We start from the raw sequence: 20,783 nt of genomic DNA, 5'->3' as shown, positions 1-20,783 counted from the left end.
ACAAAGCGCAGCAGCGATAAAAGTAATAAAAGAAGATGAAGGAAAAGAAAAAAACAAATTATGAAAGGAAATAAAAAGCAGAATTGTAGGTAAAAAGCGGCGAAATCAAGAACAGCTTGAAAGCGCATCAAATTAGGTCAGCAAAACAATCTCACCTGGCCGTCGTACCGTCGCTCAGCTGCTGTGCGCTATCCCGTGACACAGCGCTTTGTGCGCAACGCGTACAAACCTACATATGTACATATATGATGTTTGTTTTCTTCTTTCTCTACACTTATGTTTGTTTATAGACATGTGTATGCTCTCATGTAATCTCATAAGTAGGTTCTACGCTGCTTGTCCGTCCGCTGTTGCTTTTCATTAATGTGCGAGCCGAGAGACTTTCTTTGCGGCGAGTAAAATGCTTGCCATATAAGACACAAGCGGTGAATCAGCATATATAGGGTGTGCTAAACAGCTTTTTTGTTAATTCTCTATATTTTTCCTCAGAAAAATCTCAACTATCCCATTTGTCAAAATTACTAGCCAAATTATAGACTAGTTTTTGAAATATTTACGGTTTAGCACTAGACATCACATCCATCAGACTTCTGTATTCAAATCTTACAATATATCTTAATTTTATATTATATAATCACGGTTAGTGGGGGTATCGATCGAGGCTCAATGTGTCACTTCATTTCAACCTCTGATGGCCTTCGAATAGAAGCAGGTTCCTTGCTAGGGTGTTGGGATGAGTCCTTAACTTATCGACATATTTAATGGAGAACAATAATTATTTTTATACCATATTGATTGATTGATAAAACTATAACTATAGGGACCTCATGCATGTTGATCTTTATATAGTTATGCATTTTGCATAGAGGTGTTATAGAAGCATAGGGGAGTGTTACGACTTAGGAGGCATTGTGAGTGTACGACATCCTTAACTCAGAGAAGGTATACAAATCAGTGAGTATGTTAGCAATTTTCGGACAAGAGCGGAACTGACTTTTGAAACTTAACTAATCATCCTCTAGCAAAAATGTGTTGAAACACCCTGTTTTACATACATATAGTATGTAAGTATGTATATTAAAGGCGATCTCGAGTTTTTGCGAAATCCAAGCATGTCACATTTCCCTCATTTCTTTTTTGCCTGCTGATTGCGCATGCGCGTAATTACTTCTAGGCCTCATATAATTATTTCCATTACGTGTAGTCAGTAGTGTAAAGGTTTGCAATTTTTAAGAGAATTGTCTTGCAGTAAAATTTCTAATAAAAGTCATTTATATAGATGTGGAAATCTACTAGCATAAAAGTGTTTATGACGACATATATATATTACATATGTATATTAACTATAGTACCGCTATAAATATCAAACTACTATTTCAACTCAATTGCAAATTGTGTTCTTAATCGAGCAATAATACGAGTTTGCTTAATTTTTTTAGTACAGCCTTTAAGGCTTGAAATTTAGTATAGTCCAGATATAAATATAAATTTATATGAAGTTATCACTAGATGTATATATAACGGTTAACGGTGAATTGTTTATGCACCCTTTCGAAATAATATGAACTCGACAATTCTCTTTATATTCGAATATACAGCTGTGTTCATAAAAATAGCAGTGCTCATGAGCTGCAACTTTAAACTTAATTTTATATATCAAAAAGTAAATGAATGTTCACAAATTTAATTTTGTTTTAACTTTGTGATTATTTTAAACAAAAACAAATCAATTTATATACAGCTGTTCATAAAAATAGCAGTGAGTAATGAAAACAGTGGAATTAGTTGAAAAAAACATTGTTGAACTCCAAAAAACTATTTTAATTTGTTTGCTTGGGTTAGTACTTAGTCGTGTACCCATTATTTTTTATTATGGCCTGGCAACTGCGAGGCATAGAATCCACCAAGTCCTGGCAGCGCTTGACAGGGATCCGCTCCCATGATTTTTGAACAACCTCCCAATGCTGTGATCGAGATGTGAGATGATAGGTTTTCAATTGCTACAATAGATCGGTCCTCATGAGGTGTGGTTTCACGTTGGATACCACGATTTTCGGGCATTTCTTTAAAGTTTAAAGCATTATGAATCATTTTAGCAGAACATCCACATATTTCTTGGATGTCTTTATATGTTTTTCCCAGGTTTCTTAGTTGCACTATAATATTTCTTTTTTCAGGAGTACAATGTTTGCCCCTGCCCACTAAATTAAAAAATATAAATTTATTTTACTGTTTTCTAATGTTAATAATAGTCACTAACACAAAACCACTTACTTTTTATCAATTAAAGGTCTTAACAAAATTTTTTTGGCTTATCAAGATACGCACTGCTATTTTAATGAACAGCCAAAGACTGGTGCTTCTAGCAAAAAGAGTTGTTCATTTGCTTAAATCTCGCAAATCTAACGGGATTTTTTCGTTTCTTCTGTATAAACATGCCATTCTACAACAACAATGCGTAGACGTTGGAATAATCGTAACGGAACTTGAAAAAAAATTTAATTACTTGATTGCATTTCTCGCACTTCTATTTTTGTGAACACAGCTGTATGTACATATGTAGATACTTTTTTGCTTAGCGTCCCGCTTTCCAGTAACACTCACGCTCTTTTTATTCCTTACTTACATAATTATCGCTCTTTTATTCGTTCAAGCCAGCTGTAAACCGAATCACTTCCCACCGAATCAAATTATCAGATTTCGAAAAAAGCATAACCTGAAAGCATATTTCTTAAGGGTTTTTTGAGAGATATTTCTATCACTAATCTTTCAATTTAGGCAATTTTAATTTTAAAAAATTCCAAGGATACTTCAGACTTTTTGACTCCCATTTCGATTTAGCCCGACGTTGCTATGACTAACTATTATGGCGCAATAACTAAAATCGTTTCAAACAATTTTGAAGTTCGCATTTATAACCGTTCTTCAAAAAAATTTCAAATGCTCACCTTACATATTTATAGTCTAAGTAGGGTTCGGTTTAAAAGTGGCAGGATTCATTCGTGCAAAACACTCATGTTTTTGTGAATCTTTTGTGACGACAAAGCTCAAATCTTTTTATTAGAACCATCGGTACATTAAAGTTGTATTCAATTTTTATTAAGAGATGTCAAAAAATACGACAATAGCAGCAATTATTCGTACGTGTCTCAGAAAAAAGTAGGTTTGCAGCGCCTTTCAAACTTGGCGCTGGAGCAACCGAAATCAAAATATTAAGGTTCATTCGTTAGATAATGGTATTCCCTAGATAACGCCGGAAGCGTTTTTCGAAATTAAAAATTTTAATTTATTGGGTGTATTTTCTTTAAAGTTTTGAACAATAAAAATTCATAAGACAAGTAAAAATATACTAAATATTATATATTCGTAGCTTTGTCAATTTATTTCCAATCGATTCAAAAATTTAGATAAAATGTTACTGAAATATTATGCATTCAACTAAGAAAATATAAATAAGGAAACACGTTAACTTCGGTTGCACCGAAGCTATAATACCGACATATACAAAAGATTCTATACAAGAACTAAATTTTGTTCGGTCAGTTTGTATGGCAGTTACTTGATATAGTAGTAAGAGAAAATTGTTGTACCAAACTAGAGAGGGATCACGACAGATAGCGGTTACGTCAGGAGCAGCGCAAGGATCCATTTTAGGCCCAGACTTGTGGAACATCAGCTACGACGCCATACTAAAACTCGACATGCCAGACGCATCTTATGTAATTGGCTACGCGGACGACATCGCCGCACACAGAAGATACGCGAAAAAAGCTACACCAGGTATTGATAGGGATGCAAGCATGGCTTGACTTACATAACCTACAGCTCGCTACCGAAAAAACAGAGCTACTACTGTTGACAAACAAGCACATACCTCTAGAAATAAGTATGCAAACGACTACGGATATTCTAAAGGCACAAAAAGCGGTAAACTATCTAGGCGTCAGACTGGACCCCAGATTAACTTTCTGGGTAAAAATCCACTACGCAGCAGGAAAGGCAGCGAAAATAACCTCCCAATTCAGTATACTAATTGCCAAAATAGGGGGGCCCAGCCAAGAAAAGAGAAAGCTCCTAATGTCCACGACCATAGGCGTCCTATTATACGGAGCAGAGATTAGGGCAGATGTGCTAAAAAAAGAAAAATCAGCGTACGGTATTGGCCAAAGTACACCGCATCGCAGCCCTCAGAGTTGCATCAGCTAACCGAACAGTGTTAGGCGATGCAATATTAGTTATAAGCGGTAATATCCCAATTGACCTCCTGGCATACGAAATGAAAAAGCTGTGGGAGCTAAAGAAAACATCTGAGAATAATAAGAGGGCAATCGAAGAAATAAAGAAAGATACGATGTCAACATGGCAACGAAGATGGCAGAATGAGAGCCGGGATGGCAAGACTCAAAAAAGCTGTGAACTTATGGACAAGCCGGAAATTTGGAGAAGTCGACTTCTACACGACACAATTGCTATCCGGTCACGGATACTTCAAAAAGTATCTCCACAAAATGGGAAAAGTCGAAGAGCCGTCATAGAACGACGCGACAGCAGACGACGCTGAACAAACATTTTTTGAATGTACGCGATGGCAACGGAAACGCACCGCTGTAGAAAACTGAGTTGGTCCAATAAAAACGGACAATTTTATCAAAGTCATGCTAGAGAGCGAAGCAAACTGGGGGATCATCCAGAAATTCGCAGCAAATTTGCTAGGCAGCAAAAAGCGGGACGTGGACGCAGGTGCGCAGACGTAAATCCCTCAATGAGAAAAATGGAACGCCACCCTGAAGTAATGCAAACGCGGTCCCAGGGCGGGCGACGGTTTCTTAGAGGGGGGTTTTAAGTGACCTCCAAGCGGCACATACCGCTGCTGCGACGACAGCAGTGATGATGCGGAAGGCATTTTCTACCCCCTCACCCGCACAAAAAAAAAAAATATGCTGTAATTTCTTTGAAAATGGTACCGTTGCTCCAAACAATAAACCATGTCAAATTTCGTCAAGATACAAGTATCTTGTGAAATAAAATAGTTATCCATACAAGGACTTGATTATAAACCTTTTGTATGGGAGCTATGTGCTACAGTGGACCGATATCGACGATTCCGACAAACGGCGATTCTCTTGCAGAGAAAATAACGTGTACAAAATTTAAGGTCGATAGCTCCTAATCCTGTTTTGGGTATAATTAGTAAATACTCCATGGTGAAAAACTTCTATGGTCTTTAGAATCAATCACTATCTTCATGACTACATAATTATACCCACCAAGCAGTTTTATTAGAAAATGTGATTCTTCTTGTATATGCAGTGCGCTCCTAAATGTAGGCATAATTTTTTCGTAGAACTTTTAAAATTTTGAATATTTCCTACATTTAAACGTGTAATTAATTAATTAAAGAATTAAAGTCAAAACGGGTTATAAGGTATAAAATTAATTTCTCTTACTATTGCAGTGCTTTCCACCCGCATGAAACAATTGGCCAACTTAATGGACGATTTCAATTTCGAATGCATCGGCACAGCGCAAACAGATGACGAGAATGTCATTTGCGAAAGTCTGAAACATTTCGCCGCCATAATTGGAACCATCGAAGATGAGCGAGAAAAAATGGTGAGTAAACAGCAATTAAGCAGCCAAATATACGTGCGAGAGCAAACCATAAATTTTAAGTTATATTAGCCAGAAAACTAAGCTCTTAGCTGCTGAAACTTTTTTAATAATATTCTCCAACTAAATCGGTATGTACGTATGTATATACATATGTTTCTAACTAATGGCATATTTCTGCACAATTTCACAGCTGACGCTGGCGGATCAACACATCATTATGCCGCTGGAGGAGTTTCGGAAGAAACATATTGGCGGCGTAAAGGAGAACAAGAAAAAGTTCGACAAGAAGACGGAGAAATTTTGCCAGACACAAGAACGTTTCCTGAATATGTCAACAAAAAAGCCCGAGAACACGATACAGGAGGTGAGTGTTTCGTACTACCATGTGTATGAGTATTCGTGTGCGAGTTTGCAATGGCGGAAATAAGTTTAAGCGATTTTAGTGGTAAAGTTAGTGTTGTGTGTGTGTAGACTGCAGAATTTATTAAAAAGTGCTGTTAAGTTGAGTTTGTCGAATTTATTTTTGTGTTAAACCGGATATGCTGTAGAAGCTTTTACGAGTATTATTTCGAAAACTAAATAGTTTTCTGTGACCACTGCGAAAAATCTGGTGTTTATACTCGTAAGTAAAATATTTGGATTAAAAAATTTCAAACAAACGGCGGTGTTCTGCAACACGTTTTTGCCGGTTTTCTTCTCCAACAACTCACTACAGTCATCTCTAGGTTCCGGTTTAGTCTTTACGCCCCTAATTTTTAAAATATGCAAGTCCGACATTTCAAATGTGTGTTGGTAGAAGTTAAATTTGCAATAATATTTTATAAAGGTAAAAAAATGCCAATGTTTCCTAAATTTTCCAGATTTTTGTTCCATACAAAAAATTTGTACTTTCTAGAACATCGAGTATTTTGTTCTACACAAAAACTTGCAGGAAGAAAAAACATAATTAACCTATAGAATCTCAGCGCAGGGTTGCAAGGTAAGCCTTCTCTTCCCTCAATTCATCAATTCAATCTAATTTGGTAGGGTTTCTGTGTTCCAATGACTTTAAGAATTTGTGTATTGATATAAAATTCTTCCAAAAGCAGGTTGCATTTTTCTAAGGTGGATCCTTAGAATTCTAGAGCGCTTAAAGCTTAGCTTCTCAATCTCCTTTGTCAGTATGATGTGAAATATTCATTTAATTTATATAACTGCTTGATGAAATGAGTCTGGAATCTGATTAAGGATGTCTAGTCAGAACCACTTCTAATCGAATACTGAATGTAACTGAATTTCAGAGTCATATAAATGAATCATAAATTGTTTTCTCGAACTATTCTATCGATTTGGAATTTGCCACACATCCACTTCTTCCCAAGATGCTGCTTTTTTGTCGGAACCGCCGATATCGAACCACTATAGCATATAGCTGCCATACAAACTTTATTTAATAATTTTTTAATATCTTTCTATTAGTTTATATTGTTTATATATACAATATAATTAACTAACCTTTCCAATTATATTATATACACTTTCGCAATTCATTAATAATAAATTTCACTTCCTAAAATCTTCTCAGTGCGCCGTCAAATTGCGGCATTGCAATTTCTATGAAAGAGTTGAAACGGAAAATGCAATAAATACGAAATTCATTTGTCCGCCGGCTGTTTCCTCACCAATACCAATGCAAATGGCTGCAAAGAAACTTTCAGATTTTCCGCAGCAACAGATTTTCCATTGCTAGTCGCTTGAACTTTTTCCATTTTCCAATTTCAGCAAATATGTTTGTAAAATATTTACCCAACACACACAGGCTGAAATACGCATACCAACAAAAATACATGCATATGCATTCGTGGCAGACTGAAAATAGTAAATAGTAGTTTTTGCTGCCGACAGAGTTCCATGACCTGCACCAACAAAGAATTGCATTACTGCCCTCCTACTGAAGCTTTTGTTCAAATAAGTATATACATGTACATATGTATGTAAGTATATTTTCATGGGCGTGTATATACATATATGTATGCGTGTATGTGTGCAAACTATACCGTAATAAATAGTTGCTAGCCAACTCAACCCAACCGAAAGTATATAGAGTGAAATTATATATACCTACCTGCATATACATATTCAGCGTTATACATACTCCGATATAACCATTTACCGTAAAAGCCCCAAAATGTGTATACACTGTGCTTATTTACTGTAAATGCCACACAAGCGCAAATAAACATATGTCTGTAGGTGTCACCCGCCACTCTCCATTTAGGACACCTACAAGTCGTTCTTCACCCATATTTAAACACCCACAAATGCTACATTGCAACACCAAATCGTTTTACTTTCGTAGCCACCCGTCAAACCCATTTCTAAGTGTTTACCTAGTTCTTAGTGAGTGTGTATTTATGTATGTGAAAGCAACCCTGTAGTAAATTTTGTTTGGATCTCATTGTCGTTTCGCGACACTTATTCACTCACTATTCCAGAGATAATTTTCTAAAATAAAAAAGAGGCGACACATGAAGCTTTAGTTTTTAGGTACTAAGAGATTAGGTTTGTAGAAATTAAAGTGAGCGAGAAAGGTCTAGAACTTATGCTATTTTGAAGCTGTACATAACTAATTTACTAAGCTCCTTAACTACAAAAGCTATCAATATGTGCTAAATAATTGGGTACTATGGAGCTTTTTAAGAGCTTTATTATTTGTATGAAGCTTTTATTATTTGTAGGAAGCGTTTTGTCACTGACAACTATTGTTCAAAACATATTCAGAACATTTTTACTCCGAAAGGATGTGAACTTTAGTTTTTTACTTGATATCGAGACAAGTATTTTAAAAGCATTTTGCCCATTTTATAACCTATGAAGCTTTCGATTTTATTACTTTATTATACGTGTGTTATATATGAATACTCGTAACAGAACCTTCCGTTGTTTTAATCCTTTGCTGTATTATTTTCGGAAAGCCTCATTCTTACAAAAATACATCGACTCAAAAGCTTAAATTTACAGACCAAAGCATGACTAGTATTTTAAGTGATTCAGTTATTCTCAAGACTTCCTTCGAATTGCGTGAAAGCTTTAAGAAAAGCGAGTTAGTTGTGGCTAAAACCTGTACAATTCTCATTTGAGAATTTAATTACACGTTGACTTGTTAGTTGAAGTGTCGAACCCCGAAATAATTCCAGAACTAGATCACGAAATCTATAACTGGAGCCATTAGATTTGTGCATTATCAGACTACCGAGCTCTTTTCAAAACTAAATTATTCTCCATCAACACTAGCTCGCATTTTCTCCACATGGCTTTTCTTTTCCAACAATCTCTCGCTGTAACTGTATTTGACAGCTGCAGTTGCATTTGCCGTTACGGAAATGTGTGTAGAGCAACACTATCTAATACCGTTATAATGCAAATATTAGACTAGTCTCCAGCAGTTAAAGCCCAGCCACCTTAGACCCAAACTTCTCACAGCTATTACATAACAACTTGGCAAGACTTTGATTTTTCGTTTGCATTGCAACCGTCTGCTCATGTTGCATAGTTTTAGGAGTCACTTGCATTATGTACCCATCGCACAACCCACTGTCTGCGTGCCTGAATATATGTCTGGTAGTGACAGTGCAACTAGGTACAGCTGAAAGGGGGTCCGTTGTTGAGGTTTTTATTGTGTACTTGACACTGAGGTACAATGGCACAAATTTCGTATTTAACAAGACTTATAAAGGGTTTGTTTATAGTGAATTGACGCGAGAGCTGAGTTTTGTAAGCGCTAATTTTTCTGTCAAAAAGGTTGAGTTTAAAAAAAGTTAAAGAAAATACTTTGTAAAATAAGCTCAAAGTTTGGTGAGCCGTTCGCATAAACTGTGTAAATAAACTAGAGTTTATGGCAAAAATTCACAAAAAGTGTATTTTAACGTATTTCGGTTGAAATTTCGTCCTTTAGTTTATCAGTAAACTCGAGTTTATTAGGCAATACGTATGTAATCCGTTTCTAAAGAAATTCGCTTCCTAAATCATTATTAAATCCCTTCTGAATACGTTTTTCCTGATTTGTCTTCCGTCGCTAAACTCGGGTTCACGACGCAACGTTATGTAACACGTTTACTTCATAATTAATTAATAAACTCGACTGTGTGGTACAACATGAATACTTTAACTCGTTTCTATGACACTTTTCTCCTGAATTTATCAATAAACTCGAGTTTGTGTTATAACGTAAATGTAATTTAACATGTTTTTAAGGATTTCTTTCCTTAGTTTATCGATCAGCTCCAAACTAACGTAATTTTTCTCTTTTCTAAAGAGATTGATCTTAATTTCATCAATAAACTCGAGTATATAACAACGCGAATTTAGGAAGGACTTCCTCCAGAATTTATTAATAATCTCTCTTGAGTAAATTCTTCCTGACTTATCTTTACCAGTTTATTACTGAACTCGAGTTTATGGCGCAAGGTTATGTAAATTAAAACGTTTCACTCAGAATTTATTATGACACAAAAGTCAAGTAATTTTTCTCCTCTCTTAGAGGATAATTTCTTGAGTAATTTTTCTCCTCTCTTAAAGGATAATTTCTTGAGTTCATTAATAAACTCGAGTTCATGACACAACGTGAGTGTAATTTTTCCAACGGGCTTATCATTAAAATCAATGATAGCGTGATGTAAATGGGCTCCTCCAAATTACGGAGTTGGTGTCGTCGTACGTCGGCTTAGGCACTTCAAATTTATGAAACCGATAAACGAACTATTACCTCCGTTGATTTATTTATTTACGATTTTCATACAACTACCCACTGTATCCTAGTCCATCTCCGCTTATTCCTTTTACCTTGCCTTGCTCTCTTTAACCTCTATAAGTTTACCGTTTATTATATTCTTTATATCAACACTTTGCTGTCTAAAGTTAGTACTTTAGTCTAATCCTGTTGATATTTGAATGCAAACAAATAAAGGTTGGACTCAGGACAGCTGAAGAATAAAGTGCAAAAATGTAAGCAAGAGAAAAGTAAGCAAATCGACGACTTACTCGCTTTTCCAGTATGCATTCCCAATTTAAGGTGAGATTATGTTGACTCTGACATTAAAAAGTCGCTTTGCTCATGGCAATTTATCGAACTTGAAAATTGAATGTGAAGTTGCTGAAGAGAAGGAATATTTGCAATGTTCATTGAATACATTTTTTGGGGTCTGGAGTATATATAGACTTTTGTTGTACACATTTCGGGCAAAGGTTAAGAGCTCACTAGTGCTTAAAAAAGAAAAAAGGCGCAACATAAGTTTTTAGTTTTTTTTATACTCTCGCAACCTGTTGCTACAGAGTATAATAGTTTTGTTCACCTAACGGTTGTTTGTATCACCTAAAACTAATCGAGTTAGATATAGGGTTATATATATATAAATGATCAGGATGAAGAGACGAGTTGAAATCCGGGTGACTGTCTGTCCGTCCGTCCGTCTGTCCGTCCGTCCGTGCAAGCTCTAACTTGAGTAAAAATTGAGATATCTTTATGAAACTTGGTAGACATGTTTCATGGTACCGTGAGACGGTTGGTATTGCAGATGGGCGTAATCGGACCACTGCCACGCCCACAAAACGCCATTAATCAAAAACAAATAACTTGCCATAACTAAGCTCCGCAATAAGATACAAGACTGTTATTTGGTACACAGGATCACATTAGGGAGGGGCATCTGCAGTTAAAATTTTTTTTTAAAAAGTGGGCGTGGTCCCGCCTCTAATAGGTTTAATGTGCATATCTCCTAAACCGCTAATGCTATAATAACAAAATTCACTCGAAGCAAATATTTTTAGCACTTCTATTGACGGTGTGAAAATAGTTGAAATCGGGTGGCAACTCCGCCCACTCCCCATATAACGGTACTGTTAAAAACTACTAAAAGCGCGATAAATCAAGCACTAAACACGCCAGAGTCATTAAATTTTATCTCTGGGATGGTATGAGATGACTTTATAGGAACCGCGTTCAAAATTAGACAGTGGGCGTGGCACAGCCCACTTTTAGGTGAAAACCCATATCTTGAGATATGCTTAACCGATTTCAACCAAATTCGGTGCATAACGTTCTTTTCATGTTTCTATGTCACAGTGCAAAAATGGGCGAAATCGGACTACAACCACGCCTACTTTCCATATAACACCATTTTAAATTCCATCTGATTATTTCACTTTCCACTATGCAAATCAGGCAACATTGACTGTATCGGGATAAAACTTTGCGTGAATAATGCGATTAAAGTATGCCACCTTGTGGCCAAAAATTGTCTAAATCGAACCAAAACTGTTTAAGCCCCTAAGTACTAAATATGTGGACCCCAGTGCCTATAGTTGACCTTCTACCGAAAATATCAGCCAATCCACAAAGAAATCTCAAACGAGTATACTATTTGACTTTGCGAGAGTATAAAATGTTCGGTTACATCCGAACTTAGCCCTTCCTTACTTGTTTTTTTTTTAATTTCGAAACTTATGAGTTATTCTTCCCTTTAGATTTATGATCTAAATATACATATATACCTCAGTTTGCTTATATATCCGTTAGCAATGCATTTTCTTTCTCAAACCCTGCCTGCCACACCTCTCCATCTTTCACTGATGTGTTTGTTAACTTCCACTTGAATGATGTTTTGGGTTGTAGTTCACTTTCGTACCATGTTGCTGCTTTTAAGGTTAAGCTAAGACACTTGTACACTTGAGATTTTCGAACATTGCTTGATTGGTTGTTGCCCTTCTTGCCATACGTACACTTATTAAGAAAAATATTAGTACAAAAAAGCAAAACAGAAAAGATTACTAAAGAACCTGTGACTCTAACTAATCAAACGATCAAATTTTTAGAATCTCTTCGGGGTATCAGGGATCATCTAGAATTGCATTTTGTAGAGTATCAATTGATTACCGACGTCAGAAGACCACAAATTCATAACTTGCATGGCCAAAAGGCCGTCTTAATTGTTAGCAAAATTTAAAGTATTAATAATATAATAGTAGCTTAATTTTCTTTTCAAAATAACTAACTAATTGTCAGTTAACGTATTTAAAATAAATTGTTGCAAAATATCCCATATTTCCTAAATAAATTGAGATTTCATTGTATTAATGTTTATTAAATCCAAACTAAAAAAAAAAAAAAGATTTATTTTAACGCTAATTGCTATCTAACTGTCAGCAGATTGACGTTTAATTTTTAAAACATTTCCATAAAAATATTAGCTAATGAAATGTCGATTAACACTGTCATAATTGTCATTTAATTAATATTAACTTTTCTGTACAATATTTCTGTATCAATTATTACTTGATGGACACGCAATCAACTAATCACCAATTAGTATTTAATTGCCACAAAAATTATATAATTTGTAATATTTTCATAAAAAATAACTAATCACTATTCAATTAATACTAAATTGCCAATAAATTAGGTTTCTAATTTCAAAAATGTGCTTTAAGAAGAAGAAAGCCAGCTAATATAGAAGATATTATGAATTTAGTTAGTTCAAAAACACAGTTTTTTTTTCAGATAGAAAATTTTTGCTATTATTTTTGACAAATTTTCTTCTGGTTTGAACTCTTTACTTTCTAATATATTGCTATTTATTGACAGCAACTGTATTTATTTTACAAGTGCAGTGACGCAACCTATTAGCAGCACATGTCTTTGTTGTTGAGTAGCCGAAACCAATCTCCAACGCAAGTGAACGCCACCGACACCGGTCGCACCATCACCACCACCACCTGGTGCTCACAGCGCCCATCCATCGCAATGACGTCAGCCTTGTGGTTCGTCGTGCGGCCATCGACAAATTAAATGTTGTTGCGGCTATTAGCTGTTATGCGTGTTTTTGTATTATGTTGCACGCTTGGGCTGCAACACGCCCCAAAAATAAATCGATTGCATTACACGTGGTGTACTCGGCTGCCGCGTTTGATTGATTTTCGTAAATTTGTTGAACAAAATTTCTGTTGTTTTTGTGGTAGCTTCTCGTTGTTAATGTGAGATTATGTTCTAAATACTGTTGTTTTTCTTAGAATTGCATTGTTGTAATTTACTAGTTGGCGTTCAATTGTTGAGTGGGATTTATTATTGTTGTTCTCATGTAGTAATAATACTCAAACAGTGATCGATTCGTCAAAAAGTTAAAAAAAAGTTTGTATATTACACCGAGAGAAAAAATTTAAAAAAAAAGTGTATATTAGATCGGAAAAAGCTGTCAAATTCAACAGACCGACTAAAGCAGTGGCTTTCAAATGCTTCTTCGAGGCTATTTACTGAATGTCGTTTTCATAGCAGCACAAAATTCTTGCCAAAGATACAACTCGAACTCGCACTTTATCTCAAGCTTTAGTCGGTGCGAATGTAAGGAACTTTCCATCAAAAATCTAAGGAAGTTCCAAATATATTGAGCATACCTAACATTATTAGAGGTTATTCTAGGGTAATATATAGAAACAGAGTGTACTAGGATTATAGGCTTATGCAAAAGTTATGGCCTAATAAAATTATAAGACAAATAATAATTCTAACTCAACCCAAAAAAGTTATGAAAGCTTATTATATTTTGGAATGGAAAGTTCTGAGCATCCAACTTTACATTCGACACTACTAATCGGCTATAAATTGTCAGTGAAGTATTTAAATGATTATGGAGATCCATTTAGTCCATTCATCCGTTGGTGGGGTTACGTAGGAAAAGTGCTTGTAGGTCTTTGCAAGCTTTTGAATTTTTGAGAGGGTTAAAAATTGTTATGAAGTTTAGAAGCTTGCAAGTCCAGAGCCACCTTTTCAATATGCCTTCCGCATCATCATTGGTCACTAAAAAACTCTTCTCTAAGCAACCGTCATCTCTGGGACCACTTTCGCAATTCTTCGTGGTGGCGTTCGTTATTTCTCGTCTTAAGGCTTACATGTCATTACTTATGTCTAGGTCCCGTTTTTTTTAACCGTATTACGTTTTCTATGTAATTCTTCACGTTCTTCCAATTTTCGTTCATTTTTAAACATGACAGTTGTAATGTTCTCCACAATTTTTCCCCGAATGGATTTAGCATGATTACTGGATTTTCAGTATTTGCTAGAACTTAGGGTTGTTTATGGAAACTTTCGGTACACGAATTTAGTCTTTCACATGGCATTAAATATTTGTATAATAAACATGTCGTCGACTATCAAATATTTCTTCCGTGGTCTAGATGCTGAGGAGTCTCCGTCATACCTTACTATGGAGATCCATTTAGTCCATTCATCCGTTGGTGGGGTTACGTAGGAAAAGTGCTTGTAGGTCTTTGCAAGCTTTGAATTTTTGAGAGGGTTAAAAATTGTTATGAAGTTTAGAAGCTTGCAAGTCCAGAGCCACCTTTTCAATATGCCTTCCGCATCATCATTGGTCACTAAAAAACTCGTCTCTAAGGAACCGTCATCTCTGGGACCACTTTCGCAATTCTTCGTGGTGGCGTTCGTTATTTCTCGTCTTAAGGCTTACATGTCATTACTTATGTCTAGGTCCCGTTTTTTTTAACCGTATTACGTTTTCTATGTAATTCTTCACGTTCTTCCAATTTTCGTTCATTTTTAAACATGACAGTTGTAATGTTCTCCACAATTTTTCCCCGAATGGACTTAGCATGATTACTGGATTTTCAGTATTTGCTAGAACTTAGGGTTGTTTATGGAAACTTTCGGTACACGAATTTAGTCTTTCACATGGCATTAAATATTTGTATAATAAACATGTCGTCGACTATCAAATATTTCTTCCGTGGTCTAGATGCTGAGGAGTCATTCCGTCATACCTTACTAAGTGTAGTTCTTCCAAGGGGAATTTTATGGATATTGCCTAAAACCCACTGCAGCATGTCAATCTTTAAAGGTTTGCTGATATATACTATTTAAAGCTTTGGAGTCACCCTCGAACTAACAATTTCGAAATTAACGTCTGTTTCGTTTTCAAAGCCTTGGGGTCAAGTATCTACTATTTTGGGCTATTTCACGCGCCTGAAGGGTTTGATCAAATATTCAATATGAAATCTGAAATTTTTATAAGCATTCAGTTTTATCGAGATATGGCTTGTGTGCTCGGGAGCTATTAAAAATTCACGGGCATAATTGACTGAAAATCCATCGTAGAAGATAGGAAAATGAACTTGAGCCAGCTCATTCCTCACATTGTCTGATAGGAGCTGCGATCAATAGATAGCCAAAAATGTTGATCTTTGCTTTGTCCTATACCGATTTTAGAGATCGTTAGCATCTCGCGAAGACATTACCAAACAAATATAGTGAACTTTTTTGTAGTTTCTAGTGAATTATCAGTATTATGCAAATTTCTAGAATTTTAAGGAAGCTTCGACGGAAGTTTAGATCAGACTATTTCATAGTAGTGTCTTTGTTGAGTGGGTGTTTAGAACTCGCTAGAAAGCGTTAAGCTCTGACTTGCTTTCGTCTAAACCATCAAAGCAAAGTGCTTTCTGATGCAGCTTAAAGCTAGAATTTTCCAGGTCCATGATAGAAGAAACTTTGTTTTTAAACTAAAATTCTACAACAAATGCAGCTTCTCATTCATTTCTCGCAGTGAATCGATGAAGCCACTTACAAATCGTCGGATGTACACTACAACCTGCTGGAACATTAACAACAACAACAATACCAAAATCACTTGCTTCGCCGTATGTAACAAGCGATCAGTTGTGGGCCGTGGCTACATACAAGTATATTGTTGGTAATGTCATGAGTTGTTGTTAATATTAACAGCTGTTGTTGTTGAATTGTTGTTGTTGCATTTATGTACGTAAGTTGAATTGATTTTTGATTACATTTAAATTACAATGGACTGTTTGGTGTGGCGTGCAGCATGTGGCATGCCTGAATGAGGAACACACCAGCCCAATCAGTTAAGTATAGATATTTATGTATGCGTGTACTTGTGTACATTGCATCGTTCGTTCGATTGATCATTCGTTTACAAATAGTTGCCGGTCATTGCTGCTGGTAGGTTGTGGGTTGCGGCATTCCTGCCACGATTTTGATACGAAAGAACATGCAAAGAGTGAGCGATAAATATGTATGCGTGTGTGTAGGTATGCATTTTTGCGTCATATTCGTGGAATTCGTTACAATTACAATTATCTATTGCTTGCAACAACATGGATTGTGGTTGTTGTTGTTGTCCACCATTGATATTTGTTGTTTTGCAATATTTTCCAATATAAATTGTTTCCTCGCTGCACTTATTTGTTTACGAGCTACTGCAATAATGGCAACAACAAAAACATTGGTGCATGTGCAACAACATTTGCAGCAGTAGCAACATTACTTTTTCCGTTGCTCCACTTGTCGGCTGTTGCAGCGTCATTAAAGAGGTTAATACGCCACACAAATCGCTCGCAGCCGCCTAATATTTGTGCGCTAAGCTGTTGGCATACAGACGGACAAATTTTGTATATTTTTATATCGACATATAGTGTGGCATTCATGTGGCTTGCACCAACTGCTGCAGTTGGGCGTTGGTTGCGTCGCTTTTGCTCGGAGTTGGCACTTGAAAGCTGGGTATAAGTATTATGAATTTCGCCAAAAATTAGAATGCGCAAGAGCTGCTATAGAGAAATGGTTTGTGTAAGCAGTAGCAATAATGTTGCATGGAAAATAGGTTAGAGCAACTTCTTTAGAAATAAATAGGTTATTTCAAAGAAAATTCATTTAAAACGAGAAAAAACGTTAACTTCGCTTGCACCAAAGATATTATACTTTTTTAGATATGAAAAGGTTTCCATACAAGCACTTGATTGTGATCAGTCAGTTTGTATGGCAGCTATATGCTACAGTGCTCTGATCCGAACAATTTTTGGGGATTATACCGTTGCCTTGGAAAATAATTCATGACAAATTTCGTGAAAATATCTTGTAAAATAAAAAAGTTTTCTAAACAAAAATTTCATTTTCATCGTTCAATTTATATGGCAGCTATATTTTATATTGGCCCGTTCTGAAAAATTTGTTCGGAAATATATTGGGACCAGAAAGTTTCCGGAAATTGTCATTTAAACTGCCCGCGCTGAATATATTTAAGTTAGTTGCACTGTCCGTAATTATTATGCCAAAAATGAGAGGGATCTGTCGACCAGTTTGTTTGCAGCAGCTGTTGAAATCAGTCGACCTTAGTAGTGTAGAATTTGCGGCAAGTCGTTGCGAATGTTTGAAAAGGCTTATGAGGAATCTATTCTATCGAAAACCCAAGTCTACGACTAATACAAAGCTTTTAAGGATGATCGAGAAACCGTCGAAGACATGCCTAGTTCCGGTCGTCCTTCGACGTCTACCACTGACGATAACAGCAAAAAAGTGAAGGAAATCGTGCTCGAAAATCGTCATGCGAGTGTTAGAGAGATTAGCTTACGTGCTAAACATCGGCCGTAAAGCAGCTCGTTTAATTTTGACCGATTATTTGGGCATGAGACGCGTCAATGTTCCACTTGTTTCAAAAGAGCTGAATATTTTACAAAAAGATCGCACCGTGCAGTAGTTAGAAGGATTTTAAGACCAACAACTCGTTTAATACCATTGATCAAAGACCGTATTCACCGCATTTGGCCCCATGCGACTTTTTTTGTTTTCAAAACTTAAATCGCCATTCCGTGGAGCCCGTTTCTACTCAATTGAGGCCGTAAAAGAAAATTCGCAGAGTGAACTGAAGGCGATCCCGGACAGCGTCTATAAGGCATGTTTCGATGATTGGAAAAAGAGGTGGTATATGTGTATCGCTTCAGAAGGAAGGCTTCAGTTCCGACAAATGAGCAGCTTCTTAGGGATAAAAAGATGTTTGCGAAATTTCAGATCGATATTTTAAAAACAGCGAGGCTATCTTGCGCTGACAGGCGGATATAGATAATTGAACTTAGCTCATCACGCTGATCATTTATACATACGTTTTTATAAAAAAAAGTTTTAGTTGTTTTTTTCGTTTTTTTTTTTAAGTTTTTAAATAATTAATTTTAGCTTCGTCAACAATTTCCAAAAAATTTTTTAATTTTTTTAATATTTTTCAATCCCCAATTTGCCATTAGTTCTCCCATCCTTAGTACTAAAACAACTATTTCAGCCTACTTTTCACCATTTCGCTCCAAACTATATATTTTTTTGTTGCTTCTTATCAAATCTGCACTATTCGCTCGTTTTTATTATTTTTGTCTTCCACGAATTTACAAATAAATTAGTTTCACAAGAAAATGAATAAATGCTGTTGCAGTTGCTCCAAATACGCCCAGTTCCCAATTCCCAGTTAGTAAATCTGCCAGTGCCATGCGACGAGCACTTGCCGCAGGCGCGATAATGATGTTGCAAGTTGTCTAACACGAGGCAGAAACAGAAGCAAAACTAATATAAAAAAAATGTAGAAACATCAAAATATGCTTAGCGGCATGAGATATTCGCACTTGCCACAAGCAAACACATACCATACAAACCAACACAAATAGTTGAGGCAAATTGATATTGAGTGGTGTTGCATGTGTGCAGCTTGTTTGCAGAAAATGTGCCTGCAGTTGGATTTTCATGTTAGTCGCGAACTTTTTCAAACACTTTACGCTTCTTCTTTTTATCTTGCGTATTGTTGTTGTTTTTTGGTTATGTGCTTAGTGGCAATTGCTGCAATCAGACAGCTCTTATGTTGCCTCATCTGATACCTTATTCCGTCTTGCGCTCTCTCTCCATCTCTCGACTGCTTTTGCATCACCTGTTGCCTGTATTTCCCAGCTGCTGCTGTGATCTCATCGGCTTTGATGGTGTTTACATGGAAAATGCGGTTATTAGGCCACCAATTAATACGGGGCGAAAAAGTCAAAATATCGCCTCATTTATGTAATTATAAAGGCACTAGTGTTTGGAGAACAATAAAAATGCAGGTGAACGCTTACCACATTGAAAGTATGCATATGCCGGTATTTATATTGTATATATAATATGTGTATATATATCATCGAATACCGTTAAAAACAGTCGTGGTAATATTTAAAGCGCGAAATGATGAAAACACTCAGTGCACACATACCCAAACAACGAAAGACAACGCCGCAGCAATACGAACCACTTCCGGCACTTTGATTTTAGTTTTTCGCTGACTTCCTTTTCTGTGCCCTTTATCCGCTTGAGTAGTTGCATTGCCACTTTTTTGAGCTCTTACATCTTTCATTCACTACACTGTCAGCGAAAAGAGCTCAACGTAGACAAATTGCTTCTTTACGCGCACTTGAGACTTGAGGGCTTCTGCTGTCAGTGGAAATAAGAAAAAAAAGAAGGATGTTGGTACATTCCTAAATACGTAGATATATATTTCAGTTGATCTTATAAAAAAATTAAAGCCCTTTACTTAAAAGAAAAAACAGTGATTAAGTAGCTACTTGTAATTTCTTCAAAGAATTTAATGCGCCTTCCTTGCGGAAGCTGAGAGAGTTAATAGTGTTAAGTGTTTTGTAAATACCATTAAAGTGTGAAACAAGCCGGTAAGATACTTAATGACTTTATTTCTCCCATTGGTACTCCCAAATGAAAATTGGACTGGTATTTTTACGCTGTCAAAATTACATAAAATAACTAGTCCTGACACCTTATGATGATGATTATATGACTCAATCTAACTTTTTGACGATGTTTACCTATATCTTGAAGGTGTAGAATTATCCTCACTCTTCTGTTCTCTTTATCTTGCTCTTCTCTCCATCTTTCTCTCTTACTTTCATACTCTCTATATATTTCTCTTTCGTTCTTTATCTCCCTTTCTAGAGAGAGACTATCTTGCTTTTCATTCGATCTCACTCTCAAGATGTATAATATTTTTTTTTAAAACATCGCTCACGAAACCTTGTGAAATCCCCTCCAGACTGCTGCTAAACATTACCAAGCATTCAAGAGATGCAAATAACCCTCGACTTGTATAGAACAATGCAATAATTCTTCTTAACAGTTAAGTTAATTAACTAACTTTGTGGTGGTTAATAATAATGTTATAATTCTCTTAAGAACAATCTCTTACAAAGGTTATGACGGAAGCTAAAAAGAAATAGTTAATAGTTACCCTGAACAGAGTATGTCAAGTTTGCCACCTAGCTTGTAACACCCAGAAGGAAACATCAGATACCCTATAATATACATACATATATGTACCATA

General features: G+C 36.0%; 1 protein-coding gene across 3 annotated transcripts in view; it reads left to right on the top strand.

Annotated features, from left to right (window-relative positions):
* Graf (GTPase regulator associated with FAK) overlaps positions 1–20,783 on the top strand; it is a 170,124-nt gene that overhangs the window by 123,526 nt on the left and 25,815 nt on the right. For all 3 annotated transcript variants that reach the window (XM_014229925.3, XM_036371172.2, XM_036371175.2), the window contains 2 exons: positions 5,456–5,613; positions 5,804–5,977. In XM_014229925.3, coding sequence (XP_014085400.3) covers positions 5,456–5,613; positions 5,804–5,977 — 332 coding nt within the window. The remainder of the gene's footprint in view (positions 1–5,455; positions 5,614–5,803; positions 5,978–20,783) is intronic.

This window comes from Bactrocera oleae, chromosome 5, assembly GCF_042242935.1.
Source record: "Bactrocera oleae isolate idBacOlea1 chromosome 5, idBacOlea1, whole genome shotgun sequence".
NCBI lineage: Eukaryota > Metazoa > Arthropoda > Insecta > Diptera > Tephritidae > Bactrocera > Bactrocera oleae.
This window is presented reverse-complemented; position numbering and strand designations above follow the sequence as displayed.